Genomic DNA, 16,046 nt, shown 5'->3' on the forward strand with positions numbered 1-16,046 from the left:
ATAAGAGCGTCTGCCAAATGCCTGTAATGTAATGTAATGTAATATCTACTCCTAACTTATAACACTTGGTCCCACATTCCAAGGTGGGCCCAAATGTTACCCATTAACAGTTGACTAAACAATATTATAGTTGAATTAATACTGGACATTTTACTGCATGTAATCACCTGCTTTCATTTATGTTTTTTTATGTAGGTTGGAGACAGGGCCCAGAGCATCTAGGCCACCAAAAACTTCCCTTTAGTGACATATTGTGTTTGTGCTGTGAGCAATGTTGGCTTGAAAGCTGTGTTGGTCTCATGGGAATGCTGTAGTCCAGCTTAATCCAACATGTTCCATCACCTGGGTGGATGATCTAGAAGAGAACTCAATATAATGTTCTCTCAGAGATTCACTGTTCATTTGTGATTTTAAAGTTAGCCCAATAAATGTTAATTAAAGTGATCATTTCTTTGGTTTGTAGTCAACTTACTAGGGCCAAGCCAAAGTGTTATTCACAGTTTTAAAGGTTGCGACTTTGGTCCGGAAAAACCTTGTGGGACCTCGGATTGGCATTTTGCATTGTAAGCAAATTCATTAATCGCGAATCAGTCTATTTATCCATCATCTGTTTGAAGTACTGGAGCCTACTCCATTATGCATGTCTACAGACAGGCCCGCGTGCACAATGACCGTGCTGTGAATAATACCGCAAGTTGTCCACGTCGCAGGCCTACACAATGGCACGGGCGTAATGACTCATTACATTTTCACTGCGTCTGGGAATGCAGCAGGTGCCCGCTGTTTGCAGCAGTGATTTTTTTCAGCTGTTTCATTTAATACATTGAGCTACAAAAAATGCATTAATTTCAGTCATAGAAATGACCAGGTAGCCTGTATTAATTCGTAGATGTTCCGCAAAATAATTAAGACCATCCTTTTTTTGCTTGGCATTGGGGGTACCACGTGTGTCGCTGCGAGTAAAGAAGAGAGGGCTGAGAGAAGGGACAGTCAGGCGGCAGCGCAGTGAGAAGCAACACGAGGAGCATCACACAAGCAGGGCGTTCCTACACCTGGAGAGAAACGCAGGGACCGCGGCGGAAAACCCCTAAGCGGACAACGCAACGGCGATATCGTCTTTGTTTTAAATTTCCGCTCCTAAAGAGATTCAGAATACACTTTAACGATTCCGCAGAGCCGGTCTGCGAACATGTAGCCTACTTGTTTTTTGACGAGATAAAGTTAAAAGGCTCCTTTGATTGCGCCCCACGTCCATGTTTTTACCCTTGGGATTGACTCTAAAAAAATACGTTACCGTGGAGAAAACGGGAAAATAACCGAGGGGAACAGAACTGTTTGAAGCAGGTGAAGTCTAGATCCAGATAAAATTAACCTTGCATTATACTACCTGTAGGATTACGCGCATCACAGATTTGGGGATGCGCATCGAAGTACAGTCATTTTGTACTCAAGTGCAATGAAACCCAAATTTAGTCGATCAGAACACACGCCGGTTCGCTTCAACAGAGATCGTATTTATTTTCCGGGTTTCATCCCATTCTGTGTTTATCATGCAGACCTATTTAGGCTGGATATCGGTACATATGGAACCATCGAAAAATCTGATTTTATGGGTAGAAGATATTTAACAATGAGAAGTCCGTAAAAGCCAGAATCGTTTAATCCACTGCGCAATAATGTAAAATAAATATTAAATATACATTACGCTTAGAGCAATATATGTAGGCTATAAGTAGCCTTTGATCAAATCTCATGCAATTTTGGTGCGCCATATGCATTTATTATCATTCAGAAGTTTGAATGGAACTGCACTGGACGACTCAGTCATTTTATGCATTCAACTAACTGCAGGATCCTGCGCCCATGGTTTTCTGCCCTTGAATGGGAAGCTTTCTTTTACCTCAACGCCAAAAGATTAGCGCTGGAACCTGATATTGCTTTTTTACTGACCCGAGCTGCGACACCCTATCCTGAACAACAAGTGGGAAAAGCTAAGTGCCAGTGAGCAAACTGAACTATATGAAGATCGCGACACAGTGGTTGGTGCTCGCTCGCAGAAATGCCCGTGCGTGCTGTCACTTCCACCTTCATGTACAGGGGACTCTGCACAATTCCTGACATCCTCTCCTATCGCACCCCCGTCAACCTCCCGGAGGACGAAGTGGAGGGTGAGCGTGACTTCTTTAAATCCATATTAAAAGTTGGTATCTATGTATTATCTATACACGCGCGCGCCCTCGCTCGCGCTAATTCGTTCATTCACGATGGTATTTAGCTGTGCAGGTGACACATATTGTTGTATGTTCACATTGAAAGATCAATTACAGTCAATTGTAAGAGGATGGCAGAAGTCATCCTTCACTCACAGTACCTGCCAAGAATTTAACTTCGGATAAAGATGCTGCATGTACCTTCATGGTTGCCCTGCCCTTCAAATTCATGCTGGTTTTATCTGACTTTTCAGAACCACAGACCACAATTTACTAGCAGGCTGAAACAGACAATTTCAAACTTCTCAACTTGCTATTGTTCATTTGAATTGGATAATTGGATTTTATAATATAAACAAGGACAAAACAACGTACAAAAATGCAACGTTATTGACGCATACAAAGCACTAAATCATTGATTAAAACTTGCGAAATTGCCATTAAAAGTATTGATAACAAAATAAGGCCGAGTTACAACAAACAATATTGTCTGTCTGAGCTCACACAAATTAAACAAGCTCAATTCCAGTGTAGTGCTACCTAATGTTTCCTAAATTATATCAAGTCACTTAGCCCAGTGCTTTTTCATCTGCAGGTAAAAAGCAGTTCCAGCTGGCTAATGTCTTAGTTACAACGTGTTTCATATAGCTGAGCATTTTTGTGATTAAGGGTCAAGTATTCATTAAAGTTGATGTAGCTAAATGTCCAATGAGGATAATTATTGGTAGTGGTACTGGAGCATTTGTGATGATGTAATCAAAGTAGGAGAGAAAACCCCCCGAAATAACCCAATTTTGGGGCTTGATTGTGTGGGTGTGTGAACTTGTTTGTTCATTTTGCCTGTTTACATGTTGTCAGAAGGTACGGAAGTCAGTGTTATGGAGGGCTGAGAATCTGTGGTCATTGTGGTTATGGCTGTCGCAAACCCTGAAAAGTGTATGTGTAGGTGTATGAGTGCTATATAGGTATGGGCAAGCCCCGCCAAGCCATACCTGCCACCTCAATAATCTGATGTTCATTTAGTTTAGGCATATTGACCTAGTGACTCTGTTTTTATCACTTTAAACTGCTCATCTGTCCTTTCACATGTAGGTTTGCATTTAATCGCATGAATGTGTTTGTGTGTGCATTTGCACATTTACCTGGATTAATGTGGGTGTGTGTTCAGTGTGTGTGTGTGTGTGTGTGTGTTTTCTAGTGTGAAATTTGTATTATATTCAGTCCACACTTTTTGATCTGCAGCTGGTCCTTAATGCAGGCAAAACTAATTGCCTATTGTTTTCAAGGTCTCATTCTCAGTCCACAGATGAATTGAAGGTCATCACTCTAGATGGCAAGTGCACTGAAAGAGTATCTTGCTATAAATACCTTGGGATATGGCTTGATAAGCTTAGTTTTAAATTGCATATAGATCAATTAATTTAAAAACTGAGGACAAAGCTAGGTGCCTATTTCAGTAATAAATCTTGTTTGAGTTCTATGGAGACATACTTTACATGCATCCTCCTCTAGTTTACATGCCTTGGACACAGTCTACTATAGTGCTTTGCGTTTAATCTCAGGTGCTAAATCATTAACCCATCATTGTCTGTCATATAAATGGTCTGGGTTGATTTCAGTATATAGACATAGTACATCGTATACACTTAATCAATGCAGGTTAAATACCTTGCTCACAGGTACAAATGGGTCTTACCGGGGGAGTCAAACCTGCAGCTTCCTTTAGGTTACAAGGCCAGTTGCTTGAGAGCTTTACTACACTGCCACCTCATATTACAACATATTACAACAATGATGGTCATGCACAGGTAATGTAATGCTTTGGCAATATTTACTGTATGTATTTCATGCCAATAAAGCACATTGAATTGTGAAATTGTGAGAGAGAGAGAGAGAGAGAGAGAGATAGAGAGACCAGGTAGCCCGACCTTGTTACCCTTCCAACTTCAGTGCAAAAACACAAAAAGGCATAAGAGATAGACAGAAATAATCGAAGAATAACAAAACTATGATATACCCACAAAACCAAAAAAAAGTATTCTTTCTTTGTTGCAAAATGCAACTCACAGTTCAAAAGTCTAAAAAAGCATTCCCCTCGGAAGCCATTAATACCCAGCAGGGACCGAAGATGCTCACCCTGATTGGCTCATGCTTAGTTGAAGTGCTGAAGAACGGGTCAGAGTCATTTATGTCAAGGACTGACAAAATTATTTTTAGTATAAGTTGTTCTCAACTGATGAACGCAGAGCTACAAACCATATTCGTATATCAAATCGTTGTTCTGGATGCTTGTTGTGGATGCCAGAGAATGAATTAGTTAGATTAGTTTTTGAATACTTCCAAGAAAAATGTGAAATTTATTCCTGCTCACGACAATAAAAGTGATACTTGTAAATAATAAGATGACATTAAGTCCAACGGTAAGTACACCCAGTATGTAAATCCCTACAAGCCTTCTCTTTTCTATCGGCCTTCCTGTATTCCTTTTTTAACTATTGGATGTTGTGTTTGTCACGCCTCCTGGTTTGACTTAACCTTATATTCTGACGTAGCCTATGCTTACTGCGTTCATGGCTATGAATAACTGCTATATAATGAGAATTGTACCTTATCGGACCTGTGTTTTGTAATTGTTCCAGTGACCTTCGGTACACACTTATTTTATGTCACTTTGGATAAAATTGTCTGCCAAATAAATGTAAAAAAAAAAAGGCTGGAATCCCGAGTAATAAGTAGACATTGGAAAAATATTTATCTGTCAGAGAATGAATGAAATGAGTGCATATAGGTACAAATATCATCTTTGCATCTCAATTGAAAAGTAACAAAAAATTATAAGAGATATCTTTTTTCCACAATTTTGATGTTACGCAGATTGAGGCCATAAGTCATAACAATGTCAAGAGTATGACTGTGATTATGTGTCGGTCCAGTGACCTACATATGATTATGTTAAATTAAATGGGCCCAATAGATTCATAAACTCTAAGGCAAGTGCTTTCTCTGGGCAGCAAGTATTCAGGTCTCCTAGGGTGAGGGCACTATCATAATTTGGCATTATCACAGCGAGCAATTCAGAAAATTTACTGTTTGGCCTGGGAGGGCAGTAGACTAATACAGCCCATATAGCATATTGCTTGCTGAGGCGGAAGGAGAGGTTCTAGGCTGCACACAAACCTATCCTTACGTATAATGGCTGCTACCCATGCCCTGGCCAAATGATCTCAGGTTATGGAGATTATGGAAATTGAATGTCAATGGTTTGAAGTTATAAAATCATTACAGATTAATGATTTGTTGTTCAAAGACCTGATAGTTTGTAGTCCACTATTAATGTCAAGAGACATAAAGGGAGCAGTAGCAGGCTGGCAGATTATGGGATTCAAGTTATTTACTCCCAGGAATGGTGTGTGAATTTTATGTGCGCGGTGTGGAAAATGTTAGTCTGAGTCTGAGCCCACATTTGGCAGTCCACACCCTTGACTGTTCCAAAGCATCTATAGAACAGAAACCTGACTGTTCCAAAGAGTCTACAGAACACAAAAATAACTGTTCCAAAGCATCTATATATGTCCGGTTTTCAAATTATGTGTACAATATAAATTCCAGTTAAATTCATAGTTTAGGATAGACAGTGTTAAATTTACTGCTTTGACTTTAGCTAAATGGCTGTTGTGGAAAATGCCGTCAGTGACAAATTCCCAGCATTCCGTGTGCCAGAATGCCAGGCCACAGCACCTACCGAATCACAGAACAGACAGGCTGTCAGGCAGGAAACTGATTTATTTATTTATTTTTTTATTTATAAAACAATCAGACATGGAGTGAAAACCCACAGCCATTCGCAATTCAATGCAGGTCTTACAGGAAGGTTGTTTCCTGGGAGGTAAATAATTTGAGATGGACATGAAGTCTGAAATCTCAGAGCCCTAATGCCATGAGAACCATAAGGCATTAGTAATGGATTTCCACCTCCAGGTTCTTCTGGCGTGGAAATAGCGCAGCTGTTTTCTCTCAGACCTCTAAGAAAGCCATGGTGAATAATGGGCTGTGGCACAGGAAACAGGAAGCAGTTGGATACTGCGGCCACCGAGAGTCAGGTTTAACGACCTGCTGAAAATATGACTTACTTATCAGATTAGACTGAGAAATGCACTAATGTTTCATGCCAGGAGGTGCCCTGTGCCAAGGTGTCCACGTGAGCTTTTCACAAAAAGCTCACTCTGCCGCAAAATGAAGGAGTCATGACAGGAAGCAGGGAAATGTGCTCTAACGTTAGTTACTGTTAGATTTGCATCTGCAGTAATGCACACGTTGAGGGCGGGAACATGTTTTTGATTGCAGAAGCAATGCAGCCAATGATTTAATTCAGGCACCGGGTCAAAGTCTTTGTTCAGCTAAACATATTTTCATATTCGGATCATTGAGAATATTTCATAAGTTCTAGGACGTTTGTCTCGCTTGTTATGACGGCATGATTTGGGAACTGATTACATGTGCAGGGGCAGGTGCATGTTCCTCCATTCAGGCCATACCTATTGCTGTTTGCTGGTTTTTCAGTAGTCCTTATAAGAATAAGGCAAATCCTTATGAGCATTATGAGTTATTTGAATATTAAAAAAAGCCAATGTCTGGTTTGATTGAATTGCGTAAGTCCTTAAACTGGCTAAGAGCATTTTATTGAATTATGGGCTAAATTGTGGTCAGAATTTCACAATGACACGACTGGAATGTTATGATACGCATTTATGATTATTGAGTAACAGTGGTCTAGCTTTCTTTCTCTTTCTCTCCTTTATCCTGTTCTGACCACTGGAGACAGCTCTTACAAACAGGTAGGAGACACAAACCATGGCTGCCATCATCACTGATGCAGGATATATAAAAATTACAGCCAATTTGAAATAATCAGTGTTTATTATAATTATAATATTTATTAAATAATTTCAATTAAAACTATTAGGGAATGCTTTCCATGATGTAATTAAATTTTGCGGGTCAAGTTTCTCTTATTGCTGGTGCAGTTGTTAAAGGGCTCAGTGCATTTCACTACAAGCGAACAACTGCACTGGAAATCGAGAACGAAACCAGACAAGACATAGCAATGCAAGAGCCCTTCCACATCGGTACAGTTTGAGTCAAATGACTGGTGGCAAGTCTGGGGGATTGAGGAGGTTGAGTTCCCTATTTTTATTGCTTGAAAATTGAGGTGTTTCACTCTTCCACCTGAGTGACCTGTGCTGCTTGCCAGGAGGCAGAAATGGGCAAAGATGGTGGAGGGGTACTCGATAATCTTGGCTGCGCGCTTGAGGGTACCTTGAGCGCAAACGGAGTCCGATGAGGGGAGGTTACAGCCCGTGATTTTTAAATCCCTTTGTGCAGTGTGTGTTTGTATGTGCTTTCATACCAGACAGTGATTGACAGTGTTAAGGAGATTTAGATGATGACTGCGTAGAATTGAATCAGTAAACACTGTTCGACTCCGTATTTCATAAGTTGTCTGGGAAAAATGTGTCTCTTTAGAGCTTTCGCGAGAATGTGATTGGAATTGATGTCCCATTTCAGATTATTGCTTATACAAGTGCCGAGAAATTTGAAGTTGAGTTGTTATGGTGATTGGTTTGCTGTCAGTGAGGATGAGTGGCTTGAATGGTTGTTTTCTGTCTGTGGTCAATGATCATTTCTTGAGTTTTGCTCACATTTCGTTTCAAGTTTCAAGTTTTTTGTTGTCACATTCCTGATTTACACAAGTATAAAGGTGAGTGAAATTCTTAAGCGTGGAACTCCAACAATACAATAGCAGCACAATGAACTGAACTAGAATAAATATCTAAAACAATTAAATTAATTTTAATACGTGAACACGATGCAGTTATAACACATTATAATACTGGTACACAAGGAAGCATTTACTAATACTGGAATGCATAAATTATGATGAATGAAGGGATAAAATAATGCTTATCACATCAAGAACTAATAAAGTATCTACCTGAGCAACCAAGCGAGTCACACATGAATAATCTTTAAATGTTTGTTGTAACATTGTTCTTGATTCCCTGTTAACATATAGTGTTACTTACAATTATGTATGTGTTAATTTATAGTCACTTGTAGACCTAATCAATTGGGTTATTGTATGTGGTGTAAAATAAAAGGTGTAAACCAAAACTGTGTCCTGCTGGTGAGAAGTGCAAATATTTGGCATTACCTTACATTAATTGCACAGGCCAGAATGATGTATCATCAAGTATTTCCTAATAACAAGATGGTTGAGTTCAGTCTAGGGCTACACTAATCCTATGAGGGCATAGAGATGAATGGCGATGGAAATTTTAGTATTTATGCACCTGTGGCAGTTTAAGTGGTCTGTGTGCAGTGGAGTGCGTAAAAACTGCCGGGATTTCAGCATTGATTGACAGCGGTGGTCAACTATTTAACAGCCTGATGGCCTGGTGATAGAGCCTGCCTTTAAGTCTATCTGTCTGGGACCTGATGCTGAGGGACCATCTGCCTGATGGCAGTAGCCTGAGCAGTCTGTGGCTTGGGCGGCTGGAGTCTTTAATGGTTTTAGCGGGTCTTCCTCAGACACTGCCTGGTGTGGATGTCTTAGAGGAAATGACCTCCAATGGCACCTCGAGCTGTCTGCACTGCCCTCTGAAATGCTTTGCGCTTGAGAGCGGTGCAGTTACTATACCTGGGCCCAGTTTCACACACGTCACTTGAACATTCCAGGGTAAATTATTGCGTATCGTTTCAAATTATCTCGATAATTAAATTCAGACTTGTTACATTTCACGAACGTGAATCGATTAGTTAATCGGCCATTGAATGAGCTCGAATAACTACACGCATTCGCTCTGCTATGAAGGGGAGATGAATCGCGTACCAAAAACAGGATCACACTCTTATATATAGACACAAATCGAGGTGAAGCTGCCCTTTGCAGGATAATTTAATATTGAAATAGACAAAAGCAATATTTTTTGAACTCTCGGAATGTAATCAATGTTGTTTTGGGGCTGTAGATCAATTATTATTGATTATGTAAATATTACCATTGTGAAACCCTCTTGCTAATGATATCAAATTTACCCCTGACTGCAGTGAAGCCTTCCTTAATAGTGTTCTCCCTTGCATCGGCAGGAAATCTGAGCACACTGATATGCCTTTTGAATTTAAAGTAGGCTACACTTTCCCGATAGCTCAGCATACAGTGGCTTTAATGATGTTTCTCATTTTATTTATTCTCAATACTTCCTTGTCTCTGCCATGTTTTAATTTCCTCAGTTTTACTACTGTATTTATTGTGCAATCTTGTATCCTGTTTCTTTTTCTTTTATCTTGTTTTTTTATTCATCTCAAATGTGAAGCACTTTGCATTGCATTTTATGTATGAATGAAAGGTGTTATACTGATGTGTCTGTATCACTGTTGGGACTCTGCTTCACTTTGAGTTTGTAATATGTCTTCCCATTAATTGCAGGGGATAAATAATTCCTTCATGACTAAATCAATGGTGCTCATAAAGATAATCATCCAAGTGCCTTAATGATCTTGTCGGTCTCTAAAAACATGTTCCCTTCTAAATACTCTTCTTGCAATGATGGCTTGTTCATTGACAAGCACCTCTTACAAACGGTGCATTAATTCCTGCTGCTGTTGTGTGATTTCACCTTGTGGCTTATATAGGCATGGTCATGTTATCCAGTTAACGCAAACTTGAACCTGAGGTTATGCAGGTTTGGGCTTCAGTCACTGTTGACTAAACTAAACTGGTGGCTAAAGTCTGGCTAAACTGAACTCGCTTTGTGAAACCGAAAATCCTAGGGTTTACCCCCAGAACTAATCTGGTTAACTCAGCCATGTACGTGAAACAGGGCCCAGGTGGTGATGCAGCTTGTCAGGATGTTTTTGATAGTGTAGTGGTCGAACTTCCTGAGGATCTGCTGCTGCAGACTGTCTCCACAACTGCTCTGGCGAAGAAGGGGGGGAGGATGGAGGACTTATCTCATTTTCTGAATGGAGGGAGGGTTTGGGCCAAGGAGGGTCTTGTATACATCCCGGAAGGGAGAATGACAGTGTTCTATGGTTTAATCCCCCCCGTGTGTTAGAGGCTATGTGCTGGAAGTATTCTGGGATAACTTTCTTCAAATGCAAGGAGTTGTTGAAGTCCCCATCCACGATGAAAGTGGCCTCAGGGTGCAGGGTAGAGTTCTTTGAGTGCCAGGGCAGTGCTGGCTTGTGGGGGAATGTAAACAGCTGAGATGATAACAGCTGTAAACTGTAAACTCCCATGGCAGCCATAAAGGCTGTAACATAAGGTACTCCAGGATGGAGTCATAAAATATACTCCATTTCTCTTGCTTTTCCAGAGTTTTTTTTTTTGTCCTATTATCAGCACGGTGTACAGAGGACCCCATAGGCTCAATGGCTTGATCCTGCGCCTCTTACAACATCTGTTTCTGTAAAGCAGATTACATTCCAGTCCTTTGTCTCTCGTTGGACAGGCATCCATGCTCTCAGTTCACATAACTTGCTGTGCAATTATGCAAGAATTATGCTCGGGTGCTGAGGGTGGCTGGCTCTTCACCATAGCCTAATCCAGCCCTTTTCCCACATCATCAGTGGCATAGATTTTTGTGATAGGGCCCCTGTGATGAATGGGTTTACGAAGAGTTCTAATAATGTTTAATCTTTCATGAGTTATAGGAAAGCTAAATGTTTTCTGAACTAAAAAAATAAATAATAATACTAAAGTAATGTGACTTTCTTGATGTAAACCAGGACTTGCTGTTCAAATGCTTGCCTTTCAAATGGCAACTGATGTCAAGGCCACAGGCCTGTAGTCAGAAACTTTTGGTGACTTGGGGATTTCGATAAAAAGACTTCTTAAAACAAGCTAGGGACCTTTTTCTGACAGAATGAGATGTTAGAAATGTCAGATACTGGGGTCAGCTGGTGTGAACAGTGATGAAGTAAAGCTGGGGGGCGGGGGGGTCACTTCGTCTGGGCCTGCTGTCGCTCTCCCTCAGGAGCTTGATTGATGTTTTTGATAGCCACAAGTCAAAGCAGAGTTTCACAGATCTCGGTTTATGAGAAGGTGCCTTACAGCCTTTGGCATTTCTGAGAAACACTTTAATCTGTTTTTTGTTTTTTTTTGTTTTTTTTTGTTGAGTGGGTAGCACTTCATCAAAAGATTGGTATTGTACCGGTGGTTAGCATAGCAGCTAGCTAGCTAGCCACCAGCTGATATTTGCTAATGTCAGCAAAAACAAAAAGAAAACTCACCCGTTCTCCAGTTTCTGGGAACAGGTTGAGTGTTTTGGGCCGCCTGAGCAGCTGGCCGTAATTGTCCCGTGGAGGCAGCTGATGGCGGGCAGGCAAAGCGTTGTGGTTCATGTGAAATGTCTGTTGTTTTACTGAAATATTTGAGTGTGATTAAGTCTGGATCTGGATCTTAACCACAAAATTATTTTATTGCGGATTTTAATACCAAGATCACCGAGTGTGAACAGGCCATGGACATGAGTTTTAACGATGTTCAGCATGTCCAGAACAAACCACTTCTGAATGGCCGCTCATCGCCCCAGTAATCCAGCGCGGGGGAGGGGGGGGAGGGCAATAGTGTATGTCATCGCTCAGCCTTACCTCCCACGCTTGCTAACTACAGCAGACACTCTTCTCTAAGTTTTCTGGAAATCTTGAATCCTGAAGAGACTTTAATAATTGGAGTAATTTGTCATGTAAAAGTGAGAATTCAAAACAGGTCCTGTATTGAAGTGTATTGCTGCTAATGGCTTGACATTACAACTGGATTGTGCATTGGCAAGAATGTGTCCTCTCAGTGTTCTTGCAGGTACTAACAACACTTGGTTAGCGGAATCGGAAACAGTTAAAAGGAATTTTACCTCTTTGCCTGACATATTCTGAGGACTTGGTTAAGGAATGATGATCTCAGGCCCTCTCCCAGCTCACAGGAGGGGCTGTGAGGCATTTAGTCAAAATGGTGCAAAGAACAAAGCCTCGCGTTCATTGACAATTGAGACAGCTTTTGGCCGAGGCTTCTTCTCCTGTGATGATCTACACCCCAGTAGAGAAGGTACACTTTTACTCTCTGACAATATTGAAAGAGATTGCAATTTAAACTGACTGGAAAGGTTGCTGATTTTAGTGATACTCAATGACGTGACGATGTACGTATCTTGCCGTGAAATATTATCATATAAAAATGTGACGATATGCATCTTCATTACTAAAATATACTTCACAGTATCCGCTCATTTGTTACTTCTTAATTATATCTCTGATCTTACCAGCAAAACTGTACTGAGGCCTCTGGTCTCTTCCCTTGAATTGTTTGAGCGAAGATGGTGCTATAAGCTCAGCTCAAGCAAGCTCATTCAGTGTCAGGCACCAGCGGAATCAGGTGAAATTGAGATTGACACCAGCGCTGCACCATCTTTTGAATCTGTTACACGGCAGCGTTTTGGATTTCCCATCGGAACACAAAATGGCAAAAGGTTGACTGACGAGCCCCCGACAATCTGCAAGCACTGTGCAAGCCAATGAAGGAGAGGGTACTAAAAGGCCAAAAGACTCGGACAAATTCCTTCGCACTTCCTCCAGCGCGGGAGCCAAAGACGTAATAAAAGCGCATTGATGCTTTTATTACTATGGACGTGAGGTCATTTTCTGTCATTGAAAATGAGGGATTTCGGGGACTTACACTCAAGCTCGAGTATAACATCCCATCATGCGCACATTTCACGCACTCCGTAGTTCCAGCACTTTACTACGAGGGCAACACGGTTCAAGCTCTTAAAGAGGTGGAAATCCTCACTATGAATGCCGATGGTAGGCCTTCCGGAGCAACACAAAGCTATATTAATGTCAAAGCCCATGTAAACACCAGTGAGTGGGTACTGCAGACACGCCCTCTTTTTGAATTACACACTGGAATCAACCATTTTGAAATCAGCTGTTATGGAATGGGAACTGGAAAGAATGCACCATGACATCACTGCTGTAACTGACAATGGGCTTCATTCACAAAACATGAGTACGATCAAATTTAATTTAACTGTGCTTACAAATGTTTCCACAAACATTTTGGCATTCGTAATTTTTTGCTTATCTGAATTTGTTCTTTTGTAAATTCAAAATCTACGTGTGTTTGGAAACACGCATAAAGGTGTACGTTTGTTATGTTTGCAGATATGTCTGCAGAGAGAAATGAATGGTTGATGCGTGCACACAACCATGCAGGCGGCATGCCTTTTATGGGATTGCTAGGGTGTTTCCTTATGCAAATCAACATGAACAGGCACATGCATTAAGTTAATTAATGAACAATTGGCATTCAACCAGTGTTACAAGTGGGATGCACACAAAATGGAAGGTCTGTGCACGTTTCATGAATACCACGTTGGTTTTTCGTAGTTTTGTAAAAGAGGCCCAACGTGTGCAGCATGGATGCAGCAGCGAGAGAGGCAGGACTGGGATCACACGTACATGTTTCACCCATACTTTAAATCTGGCATACACTTATACTTTAACTCCAAAAATAGCATTTATGGCTTAGCTGCTGTCTGAAACCGCAGCAACATTTATTGTCCAATGAAGCAGTGAAATTGAAGGTGTTCTGGTGGAGTGTTTCTTGCCCTTACTCTTCCCATCCAATGGGAGTTGCTATGCTCATTCACTCATTTGCCCTGCCCGGGGGCAGATATCTGATCATTCGAGGCATTTTTATGGATGAATGTAATAAACTGTTAAACGTTAATGTACCGAACAAAGGTGAGCCATGCTGTCAATGACCTAACGACCGTATTATGACGGGAGGTGATTTAAAGTGCACTTTGGATCCCCTGCTCGATCGCCTTTCGGGTCGTGACAGCACGTATTCCTGAATAAGAACAACTGTCACACAAAATATGTTAAACGTCAATCTGTGTCGTGCATGGAGAAAAAATTATCACGATAAGAAAGAATATTCTTGCTATTCAGGTATGCATCAAAAATATAAAGAATGGATTACTTTTTGGTTTCCATATCCCTGTTTTCAAATATCAGCCATTGCCCTTACAGTGTTTTGGCCATTTCTGACCATTGCTTACTGACACTAATCTATAAAGCAGGGAATCTTTTTAAGGGACCATCTAGATGGCGTTTTGATACGAAGTGGCTACACGTTAACCAGTTCATACGCTTCATAGATTCCTAAATAGGCCTCATGATTCACATAGTAAGCGTGACCCTCCTAAAACCAATTTGTATTTCTGACACACGGAGAAGGGAAGTAAACATGGAAAAAACAACAAATGTCAACCAGAAAAAGTCTTTGAGCGACCAAGTGCACCTGTATCTACCTCTATCTGACCAAAAAATAAATGACATGCAGTTTGAAAGCAGTCTTTGCTGACATGGTGTACCTTGCTGCTGTAATCGCCGTTCAGTTGCAGAGGGCATCAAGCAACGATGAAGCATTTCAACAGTGTGGCTTTATTCATCTTGAATAATGCATGTTACTTGCTGAAAGCGTATTAAGACACCCTCGACGGCTCGATGCCAAATGCACTCCGTTTAACCTGCGTGTCCATATCGCGGCTCTGGCTAGTGGCATTTGGCCAAGCAATATCCATAGAGCTCAGCTTGCAGGAGTTTATAAAATGATTTTTAAATGTTGTCCAGGTGGACAGTTGTGCTGAACAATGTTTCTAAGGAATGCAATAACACAGCCGGGTTAAGACCTAACAATAGCACTCCCACCTGAGCAGTGCTAGATTGGGCAGTCGGTGTTCTGATCACTTGTACGGATCCCAGTACCTGAATAGGGGTCCCAGATCTGTGGACCAATCGCAATTTACTATTTAGTCATTTCACAAGTGTTTAGTCAAAGCAAATATTGTACGGTAAGCAAACACTGTCAGAGCTAAACATAGATACACATAGGCACAGATACAATAATAGACAGTGAGTTCCATAATGTTTCAGCCAAGATACAAAAGAATGTGTCTAAGATGGCACTGCTTGCCACTAAGCTGGTACCCTAAGGGTATGTGAATCTGTAACCCTAGCCATAGTTTTAATAATTCATATCTTTGGTCTTATACTCAAATAACTATACATTTTTATACCTGCTTAATTATACCTTTCATGGTACATTTGGGAAATTTGTTCCTTGAAGAACAAGAATGTACCCCCAATGTTCCTGTATTTCTGAGTAGCCTCTTGGGTGAGCAAAGGGGTAGATTCCCCTGATTTTGTGAAGGGATAATGTGCAGGTCTGGGCGGTTGCCACAGTGTGTTTAGGGAAGCTCAGCAGGTGTTCTGCAGCCACGCCAAGATGATAAAACAGAGCAGGATTAAGACTCCGGAGCCATCAACAGCAATTGAACCATCAATCTGCGGGAAACCATTTGCCGGGAGGAAGGGGAGTTCTGTCGTCTCCAGGTTGAGCTTCAGATGGCGGGCGCACAGGCAAGCTGCAGTACCGGCCCGGCGTGCTGTGGTACGTGTGCCTGAACTCGGGGTGTCAGACAGGGAGATCTCACCAAAGTGCTGCAGTGCTGCCACAGTTCTGGGAGTTGTTGTGTTCAAGGGTGTAGGGGGCATAGCTCACAGTAATCACAGAAGAAATTCAAACGCCAAAAAAAACAAAATATAGCATTTCGGAAGTATAATGGGAATACCGTATTTGACGTATTTGTAAATAAATATCAGATGTATTTGGTAGTTATGAAATATTCATAATTGAATGCTTCAAATTATGCATGTGACCAAGGTGTGCTGACCACTCCACAGTTGTGACTGTGCCAGCCGCATGTTCGATCG

The 16,046-nt window shown here is 41.1% G+C and overlaps 1 protein-coding gene across 1 annotated transcript in view; it reads left to right on the forward strand.

The window, feature by feature from the left end:
• Positions 1 to 816: 816 nt before the first annotated feature.
• cabp7b (calcium binding protein 7b) overlaps positions 817 to 16,046 on the forward strand; it is a 36,890-nt gene continuing 21,660 nt past the window's right edge. The window contains exon 1 of the mRNA XM_035392172.1: positions 817 to 2,168. Within this exon, the coding sequence (XP_035248063.1) occupies positions 2,060 to 2,168 (109 nt within the window). The 5' untranslated portion in view covers positions 817 to 2,059. The remainder of the gene's footprint in view (positions 2,169 to 16,046) is intronic.

This window comes from Anguilla anguilla, chromosome 14, assembly GCF_013347855.1.
Source record: "Anguilla anguilla isolate fAngAng1 chromosome 14, fAngAng1.pri, whole genome shotgun sequence".
NCBI classification, from domain to species: Eukaryota; Metazoa; Chordata; class Actinopteri; order Anguilliformes; family Anguillidae; genus Anguilla; species Anguilla anguilla.